The sequence below is a fragment of the Scyliorhinus canicula genome, chromosome 14 (assembly GCF_902713615.1).
Source record: "Scyliorhinus canicula chromosome 14, sScyCan1.1, whole genome shotgun sequence".
NCBI lineage: Eukaryota > Metazoa > Chordata > Chondrichthyes > Carcharhiniformes > Scyliorhinidae > Scyliorhinus > Scyliorhinus canicula.
In genome coordinates, this window is record NC_052159.1 from 66,619,255 (window position 1) to 66,632,765 (window position 13,511).

The following is a 13,511-nucleotide window of genomic DNA, read 5'->3' on the forward strand; positions in this document are numbered from 1 at the left end:
GGTTGACCTCAAAACCCTTGGCCCATCTCTCCAGGCATCCCCCCCTCCCCTGGCTCACTGTGTGCAGGTGATGGGCATGATCGAGCACTCAGCAGAAAGGCAGGGGTCAGACTATGGCATAGATTGAGGAGCAACGGTGCTCAGCTCTCTGTGGGTTATCACCACCCCCTGCCCTTGACAGTAACCTGCTGATGTTGTCGACACAATTTCAGCACCTTGGAGTGATGTTGCACATACTCTGGGAGGGTGAGGGTAGGGATGACGGGCCAGGCCATGTCCTAAGTGAAGCTGGTGAGCATGAGAGCCTCCCTGGCCCTCCGGGCTTGCTGACACTCGCCGCTGCTGCCTGACCTGCAGTCTCTAGCTGGTCCTCCGGTTCACTCCTGGACTCGCCTTCAAGACCCTGCTGGTCCAGCTCCTCCTCATCATCCTTGTCCTCCTCAGAGGTGGGCACATATTCCTCATCCCCAACCTCCAGCATGTCGCCCCACTGCTCTGCTCTGGACACAGTGGGCGATCCTCCAAGCAGTGTATTGCAAGGCACCACTGGAGCGGTCGAGTTACTCACTGCAAAATTCCTAGCCTCAGACCTGCGCCAAGTTGAGTTTCTGGTCATGGTATGTCAAGATGCTAGGATATCAAACAACTGAACAGACAACATATAACCATATTTCCTTTGACAATTACAAAATTAGATCATAACTTGGGGTGGGGTTAGGGAGGGGGAGAGGAGATGATGTGGGGAAAGAGGATAAACTATTCTCTTCAATGCTTTATAACTTCCATAGATTTTGAAACATTTTCTACAGTCATTTAAAACTCACTTGTAGGTTTTCTAAACGATTCTGCGTCTTTTTGGCCTGAATTTCCAACTTCTTGTTCTGTTGCTTTACATCACTGATCTGCAAAATATCACCAGCAGTATTAAAATCTAATTCTAATCTAATATCACTGCATTGGAACAAGTGATTTACAGTTTTGAGGTAGATAATATTAGTTTGCATTATTTTTTGAAACATAGATAAATGTGCACGTACTGTATATAAATGGTGGTGGAAGGTGGGGGGGGGGGGGGGGGGGGGGTTTGGAAAAGGTGCCCATCAGCCTATGATGTTCTTCCCTTTTAATTTTAATTGTAAAAAATCATGACCTTGTGATCTGCTGTTTTCCAATGTGTTATCAGCAAATGTGTCAAGTGCCAAAGAAAGAAAATTCTACTTTAACTGCCTGTGCAGAGCCAGAATGGCTTCTTTCCTTGATCTATAGTTCTGCCTATTTCAGTGATTCAAATTAACAACTGCTGCATTGATGTGAAACGCTGTGCATTCCAAAATGGACTCAAAACCAATTTACAACAATTCAATTATTTTAAAAATAGATATAGAAATGTAACTTGCTCATATCTCTGTAAGATATCACAAGTATTGTTTGTGTTTGTGGATTCTGGTCTCTTTAAGTAGAACTATGCATGAAGTCTTCCTAGTTTTTGTCTGGGAACAACTATGTTCAATTGTTGAGCAGATGTATTACAAAAACAAGGAGACCACTGTCCCATACAATCTGGAAGCTGTATACGCAAACTCTGAGGATTTGGAACAAGCAGAATTATCTTTTGGAATCAGTTGTTTGGAATGGATTCAGGATTTTCATCATGAGCCCCTAATCAAAACAAAATTTTCTGTCAAATGGCAGTCATTTGAACTAAATTGGATGTAGCTCTTCATAATAAAGGCTGAATTATGTCATGACAATGAACCATAGCCCTGAATTATGTACAGTCATATTGAACTTTTAAATAATGTGTTGTTCCTCGTATCTTAATAAAGCTCGCAGTCTCAAGTGTGGAGAAGATGCTTTATTGTGAGTTCGTTCAGTTTCCAGAGCTCGACCTAGAACTACCTTCCAGTGCTAACTACCAGCTTTGCTTGCTGTGTGTCCTGCTTACCAGCCCCCCTGCTGTGAAGAGTGTCTCCTCACTTCCTGTCCTGATCTATTTATATGGCTCTCCCGTGCTCCCTCTAGTGGTCGCTCAGTTGTGTTGCATCTGGTTAACTTGTGATCACCACATCCCCCTTTTTCTCTTAACATATTTTCTGAACATCGTTAAAGAAAATTGTACATCCTGTCCCAGTGTATTTATAGCTCTCCCGCTCGTGTTTGCTCTGTTGTTTTTTTTATCTGGTCAATCTACGATCACCACATCCCCCTTTTTCTCATTACATAGTTTCTGTACATCATTAAAGAAATTTTATACAAAACAGTAACTTATGATATGCGTATCTATACAAGTGATGATGCTATTGCCTTAGTTAACAAAGCCAATGTATTTATATGTCCAATCTTAATAAAAACATTTATGAGTCCAAACTTGATGAATTTGTTCAGAGCTTTTTTTTTTTCTTTTTGTTGTTGATGACGTGGTGATATTGATATTGCAAGTCCGCTGTGAATGTTGTTGGTGTTCCTTGTTATCTTAAGTACCCAATGCGTCATCCCGAGGTGTCTGCATGGTCACATCACTGATGTTGACTGGCATGGACTTTTTTCTGTGCTTGTGGTGTTGATTTATTGTCTCATCCGCCTTGGATGCTGGTGTGCTTTGCCATTGTGTACAAGTCGTTGTTTCATTGCTGTTGTTTCTGTCGTTCCTGTTTTTGTTGTTTCCGTTGCCGTACTTGTCACTGTTTTTGTCGTTTCCGTCTTTGTTGTTGTCGCTATCTTTGCTCCTGACTTTGTTGTGTTTGTTGCCATTCTTGTTGTTTCTGTCTCTGTCGTTGTCGCTATCTTTGTTCCTGACTTTGTTGTGTTTGTTGCCATTCTTGTTGTTTCTGCCTCTGTCGTTGTCGCTATCTTTGTGCCTGACGTTGTTGTTTGTCTTGTTGCGCTTCATGTTGCTTTTATTCTTGCTGTTGTCGTTCTCGTTTCTGCTGTGCTTCTTGCTATTGTTGTTTGTCTTGTCGCGCTTCATGTTGCTTTTCTTCTTGCTGTTGTCGTTCTCGTTTCTGCTGTGCTTCTTGCTATTGTTGTTGGTCTTGTCGCGCTTCATGTTGTTTTTGTTCTTGCTGTGTTTCTTTTGACTTTTGTTTTTCTTGTTATACTCTATGAGTGTCCCGAGTGGATAATTTGAGTCATTGAGCATTCCGTCTCGCGAGTGGTGCGAATGATCTGATGTTGCATCGGTGCAGGTGACATCAATCAGTTGTGGAGAATTGGATTCCGCATCTTTGCTTTCTTGGTGCTCGTCTTCTCGCGAGTGGTGCGAATGATCTGATGTTGCATCGGTGCAGGTGACATCAATCAGTTGTGGAGAATTGGATTCCGCATCTTTGCTTTCTTGGTGCTCGTCTTCCGGAGTCAAAGTCTTCTCGATTACATTTGACGCGGTGTCTGTGGACTCTCGGCGCTCCTCTTCTGGAGTCCAAATCTGCATGATTTCAGTTGACGTGGTTTCTCTAGACTCTTGGTGCTCCGCTTCTGGAGTTAAAATCTTCATGATTTCTGTTGATGTTATCTCACTGGACTCCAGGTGCTCCTCTTCTGGAGTCAAAATCTGCATGGTTTCTTTTTGTTTGATGTCTCTGGACTCCAGGTGCTCCTCTTCTGGAGTCAGAATCTGCATGGTTTCTTTTGGCGTTGTCTCTCTGGGCTCCAGGTGCTCCTCTTCTGGAGTCAAAATCTGCATGTTTTCTTTCGGCATTGTCTCTCTGGACTGTTGGGTGGCCCGACTCTGTGCTTCTGTACAGACAAGCTGAGAACTGTCAGTCTCACTGTGATCCTGTACGTCGAGTGCGAGCACCTTGTCACTGTTTTCGCTCTGTGCTTCGGTACAGACAAGCTGAGAACTGTCAGTCTCACTGTGATCCTGTACGTCGAGTGCGAGCACCTTGTCACTGTTTTCGCTCTGTGCTTCGGTACAGACAAGCTGAGAACTGTCAGTCTCACTGTGATCCTGTACGTTGAGTGTGATCACCTTGTCACTGTCTTCGCATGCAGTGGGCAGAGGTGCATTGTCTTCTTCTTGTTCCTGTGAGCGTGTTGGACTTTCATAGTCCGCTCTTTCTTCTTGTTCCTGTGAGCGTGTTGGACTTTCATAGTCTGCTCTTTCTTCTTGTTCCTGTGAGCGTGTTGGACTTTCATAGTCCGCTTGCGGTTGCTCAGGTACAGCGGGTTTACCTTCATGGTCTTGTTCATGCTTGGTGTCCGCCCGGGAGTGTTTGCTTGCATCCCTGTTGGCGTCTTTCATCACTCGCACTGTGGAGCCTGTCATCGCTCGCTCCGTGGAGTCTTCCTGTGCTCTATGTGTGGCGTCGTCTTCGTCTTGGGTATTGCTGTCATCTAATGTATCGACGAGCTGCCATGGCACCATGGTGTTGGATTCATCCACCATGAGTAGATTCGTGTTGAGCTTTGCAACGGTGTCGCTGATGCTGTGATCAGCATGTCCAAATAACTCCTCCATGTCTGAGTAGTATTCTTTGAAAGCCATTTCATCTTGGTTGGCTTCTTCTACCACGAGTTGATTCGTGTTGAACTTTGCGACCGTGTCGCTGATGCTGTGATAAACATATCCGACTGACTCAGCTGTGTCTGAGTAGTATTCTCCGAAAACCAAATCATCCTGGTTGGATTCTTCTACCACGAGTTGATTCGTGTTGCACTTTGCGACCGTGTCGCTGATGCTGTGATAAGCATATCCGACTGACTCAGCCATGTCTGAGTAGTATTCTTCCAAAACCAAAGCATTTTGGTTGGATTCATCTACCACGAGTTGGTTTGTGTTGTACTTTGCGACCGTGTCGCTGATGCTGTGATAAGCATATCCGACTGACCCAGTCAGGTCTGAGAGGTAATCGTCGAAAAACAAATCATCTTTTGTTGTTTCGGAATTCTTTTTGTTCGCTTCACTGTGTGTGGTGAAGGCAGCTTTTTCCAAGGTTTTGTGCAAGTTGTTTTTCACTGTTGGTTTAAGTTCAGGCGTGTTTCTGTGTTCTGAGGCAAGAAAATTTGGTTTTACCACTTTAAGTGTCTTGGTTTCAATTTTCGGGCATTTCCCTTTTAAGTGGGCGTGGTCAGGATTCTCAGACGTCATGACGTCACGCGTAGGAACGACTTGCACATGCGCAAATCGGCTTTCTTTCCTTGTGCGGTTCGGTGTCCATTGCGCATGCGCGGCTTGCGCATGCGCATGACGGTCCGCGACGAAGACTTTTTTTGACTGCGCATGCGCGGCTTGCGCATGCGCATAACGATCGGCGCCGCGATCTTTTGTAAACTGCGCATGCGCGACTTCCGGTTCCGGCGCATGCGCGACTTCCGGTTCCGGCGCATGCGCGACTTCCGGTTCCGGCGCATGCGCGACTTCCGGTTCCGGCGCATGCGCAGACGCGATTTGTAGTTCTTTGCTTACCAGAGACTGCAAAATGTGCTCCGACGCCATTTTATCGCGGATTTCAGCGTTTTTTCTTTCTAAAAGTTGTAAGTTACCTTTTCTTTCCGATCTGGACTGGATTTCAGCGTTTTGGCTTTGTGAAAAATTCATGTTATTTCTTCTTTTTGATCTGTACTGTGCATTCGCGATTTCCTGATCTTTTTGTGATTTTTTAAGTCTTGCATCACTCAGTCTCTGTGCAGTTTGGACTGTGAGCATGCCTTGCTGTTCAAATTTCTCACAGTACTCTTCAAATTTGTTTAGTAACGTTTGTAAGCTGTTCCTGTCTTCACCTTTTGAGTGTTTAAATCCATTATACACTTTCTTATTGACAGGCCCTTCGATGAGAATTGCTATTTTAATTTTGTCTGAGGCCTCTGCTACATCATTAGCTATGAGATAAAAATCGAACATTTGTTTAAACCTTTTCCAGACATTTCTTACATTACCAGTCGTGTCCAGCTGAGGTGGGTATCCATGCCACATCCTCGAATTAGCGATGTCTTCCCCATTCAAATGTCCAGTATGAGATTTCCATGCCATTTTGTGCTTTCTGTATCTGCAGCTGAGTTGTCCTGTCATAAGCGTCTGAAATCACTCCTGGGTACCATGTGTTGTTCCTCGTATCTTAATAAAGCTCGCAGTCTCAAGTGTGGAGAAGATGCTTTATTGTGAGTTCGTTCAGTTTCCAGAGCTCGACCTAGAACTACCTTCCAGTGCTAACTACCAGCTTTGCTTGCTGTGTGTCCTGCTTACCAGCCCCCCTGCTGTGAAGAGTGTCTCCTCACTTCCTGTCCTGATCTATTTATATGGCTCTCCCGTGCTCCCTCTAGTGGTCGCTCAGTTGTGTTGCATCTGGTTAACTTGTGATCACCACAAATAAGACATGTGTTTTTAAAAAGAACGTAAAGCAAAAACTGGCTAAGATTGCTCAGTAACCATTCACTGAAATTCCAATGTGGATTATGCTCAGTGCTGAGAGAGAGAGAGACGGAAAATGCCACACCTTTTTTCAAACGGAGACATTTCAAAGGAAGAGATGCAATACAAAAACTGAACTGTAATCTCCTGTTCTGATAATGGAGGCTGATTACCATCTCAGCTCAGCAGAAACCATCCCCTTGAGTTATATTCCAGCCATGTTTGTGGTTTTCCCCCTTCCAGGAATAAACAATAAGAGGGGTAAAAGCCACACTGGTCTCTGTGTGCTAGGTTGGTGTTCTAGCTCTACTGTGCTGCTATGTTTAGTGTGGGTCACAGCTGAAGAATATACTTGCACTTCTGCACTGGCAGGTAAAAAAATCTCTCGCTAATTGCTGGAAACAAGTCACGTCAGCAAAGCCACAGTTCAAACTGAAGCAGGATAAAACATTTTAGTTAATCTGAAGAACCAAGAAGCTCCAAACCAACTGTTCAGCTGCTGGAGTCAGCATTACCGGAAACATGCGACTTAAGCGCCTCAATGTTTCACCATCTACTTAGTCAAGTCAAAGACTGATTTGTATATCTTTTTAAACTTTTATTTTTGGACTTGCTTCTTGTTTCTAATCTGTCTGTTTGTGTGCTGCACTTCATTATTTTCTTCTCGTATTTTAGTAACTAATATTCTCATTCTTTAACTCAAGAAAACCTGGTTAAATTGATTCCTTCCTTTTCAGGCATAACTACATTTGGACTGGGAAAAGGTATTGACAAGGGAAGCGATCAAATTAAGCTTGCTGCGACCAACTGAGGGGGTTGAACAAAGACAGGGAGCCAGTTCATCCCTCCTCACCCAAAACATAGCTATTTGGGGATTATACCATCCAGAATCATAACAAATTGGGAGACCTCGCCCAGTGACTGGTCATAACACTTACTTCAAACATTTGCACTATATTTAGTGTGTTAATTATTGTACTTTATTATTTATGTTCATAAATGCCAGCACGGTGGCACAGTGGGTTAGCCCTGCAGCCTCACGGCGCCGAGGTCCCAGGTTTGATCCCGTCTCTGGGTCACTGTCCGTGTGGAGTTTGCACATTCTCCCCGTGTTTGCGTGGGTCTCACCCCCACAAACCAAAGATCTGCAGGCTAGGTGGATTGGCCATGCTAAATTGCCCCTTAATTGGAAAAAATAATTGGGTACACTAAATAGGGGATGATTTAGCTCACTGGGCTAAATCACTGGCTTTTAAAGCAGACCAAGCAGGCCAGCAGCACGGTTCGATTCCCGTATCAGCCTCCCTGGACAGGCGCCGGAATGTGGCGACTAGGGGCGTTTCACAGTAACTTCATTGAAGTCTACTCGTGACAGTAAGCGATTTTCTTTTCATTTCATTTTTTAAAAATTATGATCATAAATGTAATAGCGTTGGCTTATTTACCTCTGTAACGGCAGAAAACAATTTTTTAGTAGAGCATGATAAAGATAAGTTCAAATTACTTCAAATAAATTATTGTTAGTTCTCAAGAACCCAACATTGCAAGCAAAGTGTGCATAAAAGTATTTAATTTCCAAGTTAGACTGGATAATGATCTGCTTATCGAACAGACATTATCCCACTCCCAGACAGAACAGTACTGAAGTGACAAAGAAGTGGGTTATAATGATAACAGAGCCGGTCATTTAATGCAATTCATCGTTATAAATGTATTGACCTGGATAGGGTATTTTCTCATTTGAAGGGGCTGAAGGCGGACGTGGCGATGCTCCAGGAGACCCACCTGAAGGTGGCGGACCAGGTTCGTCTGAGGAAGGGGTGGGTGGGGCAGGTTTTTCATTCAGGATTAGATGCGAAGAACCGGGGGATGGCGATTCTGGTGGGGAAGAGGGTGGCGTTTGAGATGTCTGAGGTGCTGGCGGACAAGGAGGGCAGGTTTGTTATGGTGAAGGGTAGGCTGCAGGGAGAGAAGGTAGTGCTGGTAAACGTGTCTGCCCCGAATTGGGATGATGCTGGCTTTATGAGGCGTATGTTGGGCCGCATTCCGGACCTGGAGGCGGGGGGCCTGATCATGGGGGGAGACTTTAACACAGTGCTGGATCCTCCACTAGACCGGTCCAGTTCAAGGACGGGTAGGAGGCCGGCGGCGGCCAAGGTGCTGAGGGGGTTTATGGACCAGATGCGAGCGGTGGAGGTTTGGGAGGCCGAGGGCGCGGGAGTATTCCTTTTTCTCCCATGTGCATAGGGTTTACTCCCGAATAGATTTTTTCGTCCTGAGCAGGGGATTGATCCCTAGGGTGGAGGATGCCGAGTATTCGGCCATAGCAATTTCAGACCATGCTCCGCACTGGGTCGATTTGGAGATGGGGGAGGTGCGGGACCGGCGCCCGCTGTGGCGTCTGGACGTGGGGTTGCTGGCTGATGAGGAGGTGTGTAGGAGGGTTCGGGGAAGTATTGAGGGGTACCTTGAGGCCAACGATATGGGGGAGGTCCGGGTGGGGATGGTTTGGGAGGCTCTGAAGGCAGTGATCCGTGGGGGGCTGATTTCCATCTCGGCCCATAGGGAAAGGAGGGAGAGGAGGGAGAGGGAGAGACTGGTGGGGGGGGCTCCTAGATGTGGATAGGAGGTACGGGAAGGCCCCGGAGGAGGGATTGTTGGGGGAATGGCGTAGCTTGCAGGCCAAGTTCGACTTGCTGACCACCAGAAAGGCGGAGACACAGTGGAGGAAGGCGCAAGGCGCGGTTTATGAGTATGGGGAGAAGGCAAGCAGGATGCTGGCGCATCAGCTCCGCAGGCGGGATGCGGCTAGGGAAATTGGTGGAGTGATGGAAAAAGGTGGGAATGTGGTGCGGAAGGGGGCAGAGGTGAACGGGGTCTTTAGGGACTTTTACGAGGAACTGTACCGGTCGGAGCCACCGGTGGGGGGGGGTTGGAGGGCTTTCTGAACAGGCTACGTTTCCCAAAGGTGCAGGAGGAGCTGGTGGAGGGGCTGGAGGCGCCGATTGAGTTGGAGGAGCTAGTCAGGGGGATTGGTCAAATGCAGTCAGGGAAGGCGCCGGGGCCGCATGGGTTCCCGGTGGAATTTTATAAAAAGTATGCGGACCTGGTGGGCCCCCTGTTGGTGCGGGCCTTCAATGAGGCATGGGAGGGGGGCTTTGCCCCCGACGATGTCACGGGCGCTGATTTCTTTGATCCTGAAGCGGGATAAGGACCCCCTGCAGTGTGGATCATACAGGTCAATCTCGCTCCTCAATGTGGACGCTAAGTTGCTGGCGAAGATCCTGGCCACCAGGATAGAGGACTGTGTGCCAGGGGTAATACATAAGAATCAGACAGGATTTGTCGAGGGAAGACAGCTTAACATGAATGTGCGGAGGTTGTTAAATGTTATTATGATGCCGGCGGTTGAAGGAGAGGCGGAGATAGTGGTGGCGCCAGATGCAGAGAAGGCCTTTGATAGAGTTGAGTGGGGGTACCTGTGGGAGGTGGAGAGGTTTGGATTTGGGGAGGGGTTCATCAAATGGGTGAGGTTGCTTTATGAGGCCCCGATGGCGAGTGTAGCTACTAATGGAAGGAGGTCAGAGTACTTCAGGCTCTACCGTGGGACCAGGCAGGGGTGCCCCCTGTCCCCCTTGCTTTTTGCACTGGCAATTGAACCTCTGGCGTTGAGGGAGTCGGGGAGGTGGAGGGGTCTGATGCGGGGTGGGGAGGAACATCGGGTATCGCTGTATGCGGACGACCTGCTGCTGTGTGTGGTGGACCCAGTGGGGGGGAATGCCGGGGATGATGGAGCTGTTGGCTGAGTTTGGGGGCTTCTCGGGCTATAAGCTGAATCTGGGTAAGAGCGAGGTGTTTGTAGTGCACCCGGGTGATCAGAGGGAATTGGTAGGCTCCCGTTTAAGAGGGCAGTGAAGAGTTTTAGATACCTGGGGGTGCAGGTAGCCAGGAGTTGGGGGACTCTCCACAAGCTTAATTTTCCAGGCTTGTGGAGCAGATGGAGGAGGAATTTAAAAGGTGGGACATGGTGCCGCTATCGCTGGCGGGTAGAGTGCAGTCCGTCAAAATGACGGTGCGTCCGAGGTTCTTGTTCCTTTTTCAGTGCCTGCCCATCCTTATCCCTAGGGCCTTTTTTAGGAGGGTGACTAGCAGCATCATGAGCTTTGTTTGGGTGCATGGGATCCCGAGGGTGAAGAGGGTCTCCTTGGAGCGGGGCAGAGATGGTGGGGGGCTGGCGTTACCCAACGTCTCGGGGTATTATTGGGCGGCCAATGTGTCGATGGTGCGCAAGTGGGTGATGGAGGGGGAGTGGGCAGCATGGAAAAGGTTGGAGATGGCGTCCTGCGAAGGCACAAGCCTGGGGGCCCTGGTAACGGCGCCGTTGCCGCTCCCCCCTATGAGGTATAACACGAGTCCGGTGGTGGCGGCGACCCTCAAGATTTGGGGCAGTGGAGGCGACATAGGGGGGCTCGATGGAGGCTCCGCTAAGGGGGAACCATCGGTTCGTCCCGGGGAACATTGATGGGGGGTTCCTGGGGTGGCACAGAGCGGGCATCAGAAAGCTGAGGGACCTGTTCATTGACGGGAGGTTTGCGAGCCTGGGAGAGTTGGAGGAGAAATTTGAGCTCCCCTCGGGGAACATATTCAGGTACCTGCAGGTAAAGGCGTTTGCTAGGCGGCAGGTGGAGGGATTCCCTTTGCTGCCCGCGAGGGGGGTGAAGGACAGGGTGCTTTCGGGGGTCTGGGTCGGGGATGGGAAGGTATCTGATATCTACAAGGTAATGCAGGAGGTGGAGGAGGCGTCAGTAGAGGAGCTAAAGGCTAAGTGGGAGGGGGAGCTGGGGGAGCAGATCGAGGATGGGACATGGGCGGATGCCCTGGAGAGGGTTAACTCTTCCTCCTCATGTGCGCGGCTTAGCCTCATCCAATTCAAGGTGCTGCACCGGGCCCATATGTCCAGGACTAGGATGAGTAGGTTCTTTGGGGGCGAAGACAGGTGTGTCAGGTGTTCGGGGAGTCCAGCGAACCATGCCCATATGTTCTGGGCATGCCCAGCACTGGAGGAGTTCTGGAAGGGGGTGGCGAGGACGGTGTCAAGGGTGGTAGGATCCAGGGTCAAGCCAGGCTGGGGACTCGCGATTTTTGGGGTTGCGGTGGAGCCGGGAGTGCAGGAGGTGAGAGAGGCCGGTGTTTTGACCTTTGCGTCACTAGTAGCCCGGCGGAGGATCTTGCTACAGTGGAAGGATGCGAGACCCCCAAGCGCGGAGACCTGGATCAATGACATGGCGGGTTTTATTAAGCTGGAGAAGGTCAAATTTGCCCTGAGAGGATCGGTACAAAGGTTCTTTAGTCGGTGGCAGCCTTTCCTCGATTTTCTGGCTCAACGATAGGGAACTAGGTGAGCAGCAGCAGCAACCCGGGGGGGGGGGAAGAGTGTTGACTATGTTTATTTAATTTAATTTATTTTCAAGATCTCTTGTTGTTTACCGGGTTTGGTGGGGTGGTTGTTACGGTCTTGGGGGTGTTATGCTTATTATGTTGTCTTATTGTTGTTTGCTACTGTTTGTTGTTATATATTTTGTAAAAAATTTTCAATAAAATTATTTTAAAAAAATAAATAAATGTATTGATCTGCTCAACAATATTCAGTAAATTAGCCCCAAAAGGTTGCAGAGATAATATGAGAAAAGGTTTGTTGATGAGAATGATTTTTACTTTGATAATGGGACTGGGGAAGGTCAGCAATCTTGATGGATAAGTTAGCTTTTGTGCAAGACAAGTTGCAGAGAACTGAGCTTTCGTCAATTTGGAATTTGTGGTGGATGAAGATTGGCAGTCTGCGAAGGAGGGTGCTGCAAAGTTGGAGTTGTGATATTGCAACTTCAGATATGAAACAATTCTACACAGATGTTCATGCTTTTCTCCTGATTTTGTATTTTTTTTGACAGTGCTACACCCAAGGGAAGAGAGAGAGAATTACGATTAAAGGAAATTAAAAAAGCTTCATTCAAATGTTGGTCTGACTCATGAAGGATCTAACTAACTTGATTACACCTGCAAAATATTCCCTGCTCAGGAAACAGTTACTACGTTTAATGACCTGAGGCAGCTAACACTCTATAGTTGTACCAGTTGAAACACAACCATATTATGGTAATATAAGCTTTCAAAAATAGCTCTTGCCTGTTTTTTCAAGGAGTCGTTTAATTCTTTTAATGTCTCAAAGGAGGATTTAAGTCGCTTGTTTTCTTTTATCTTCTCCTTGAAGGCATTTTGAAGTTGACTGACTTCTGCAGCATGTTGCTGTGGAAAAGAAAAAAAGATAGATTTTCAACTTGTCATCCAGGTGTAAAATTGGCATTGTGGATCACCCACCCATTGTTCAAATCATCCAATTTCCACCACTTTCAATGATAATGAAAGTTAAATAATTTTCCTAAATGGCCAATTCACAGTTCCAGTTTCACCGCAGTTGGAAAGCGGAAAACCATTTCCACTGAGTCTCATCATTCACAATCTAACTATCTGAATGTAATCAATCACATTCAACAAGACTACAGGGCGTGATGTTAATTCCAAATTGTCCCTTTTCCATAATTTGCACTTTCCCAAAACTATTAGTATTTTGTTGCTATTGCCCTTCATGACTTCCTACATGTGCGAGGTTTGATTTTCCATTCTCACAAAGGTGAAGACGGCAGAAAGAAACTGGCTGAACTATGCACCTGATATGCGCATTGCCCTCTCCTCCTGTGAACCGGATTGGAGTGATATCATGAGGGCCAAGCAGGCTTCCCTTTTGCATTAAAGGTAAGCGAACGTGGCGTGTGTCGCGAAGGTCGGCCGGCATGGAACTCAAAGGTAGTTTGGAAAAAGTGGGTCCTGGTTCGCAAAAAGTGGGTCCTGGGAAAAAGAGTTTGATAAACACTGCTATAGAACAATCTAGGAATGCCACTAGAAGTAGGAGCCCTAATTATTGGAAGATTTTGGAAGCTACAGACAAATCAGAAGCAAATTAATAAGAAAGGCCAAACAAAATGAATTGGATAGTTGGAAATAATTTGGCGTCTAATCCGAAGTGCCAAATGGGGACAACTGGCATTACTGAAGGTGGATATCTTTGAATAAAGTACTTCCCGATAGGACATATCAAATTAAAGTG

General features: G+C 47.1%; 1 protein-coding gene across 5 annotated transcripts in view; it reads right to left on the reverse strand.

The window, feature by feature from the left end:
• LOC119977191 (coiled-coil domain-containing protein 138-like) overlaps positions 1 to 13,511 on the reverse strand; it is a 187,207-nt gene that overhangs the window by 51,445 nt on the left and 122,251 nt on the right. For all 5 annotated transcript variants that reach the window (XM_038817879.1, XM_038817877.1, XM_038817878.1 and 2 more), the window contains 2 exons: positions 12,533 to 12,652; positions 825 to 902 (listed from right to left, as the gene is read on the reverse strand). In XM_038817879.1, coding sequence (XP_038673807.1) covers positions 825 to 902; positions 12,533 to 12,652 — 198 coding nt within the window. The remainder of the gene's footprint in view (positions 1 to 824; positions 903 to 12,532; positions 12,653 to 13,511) is intronic.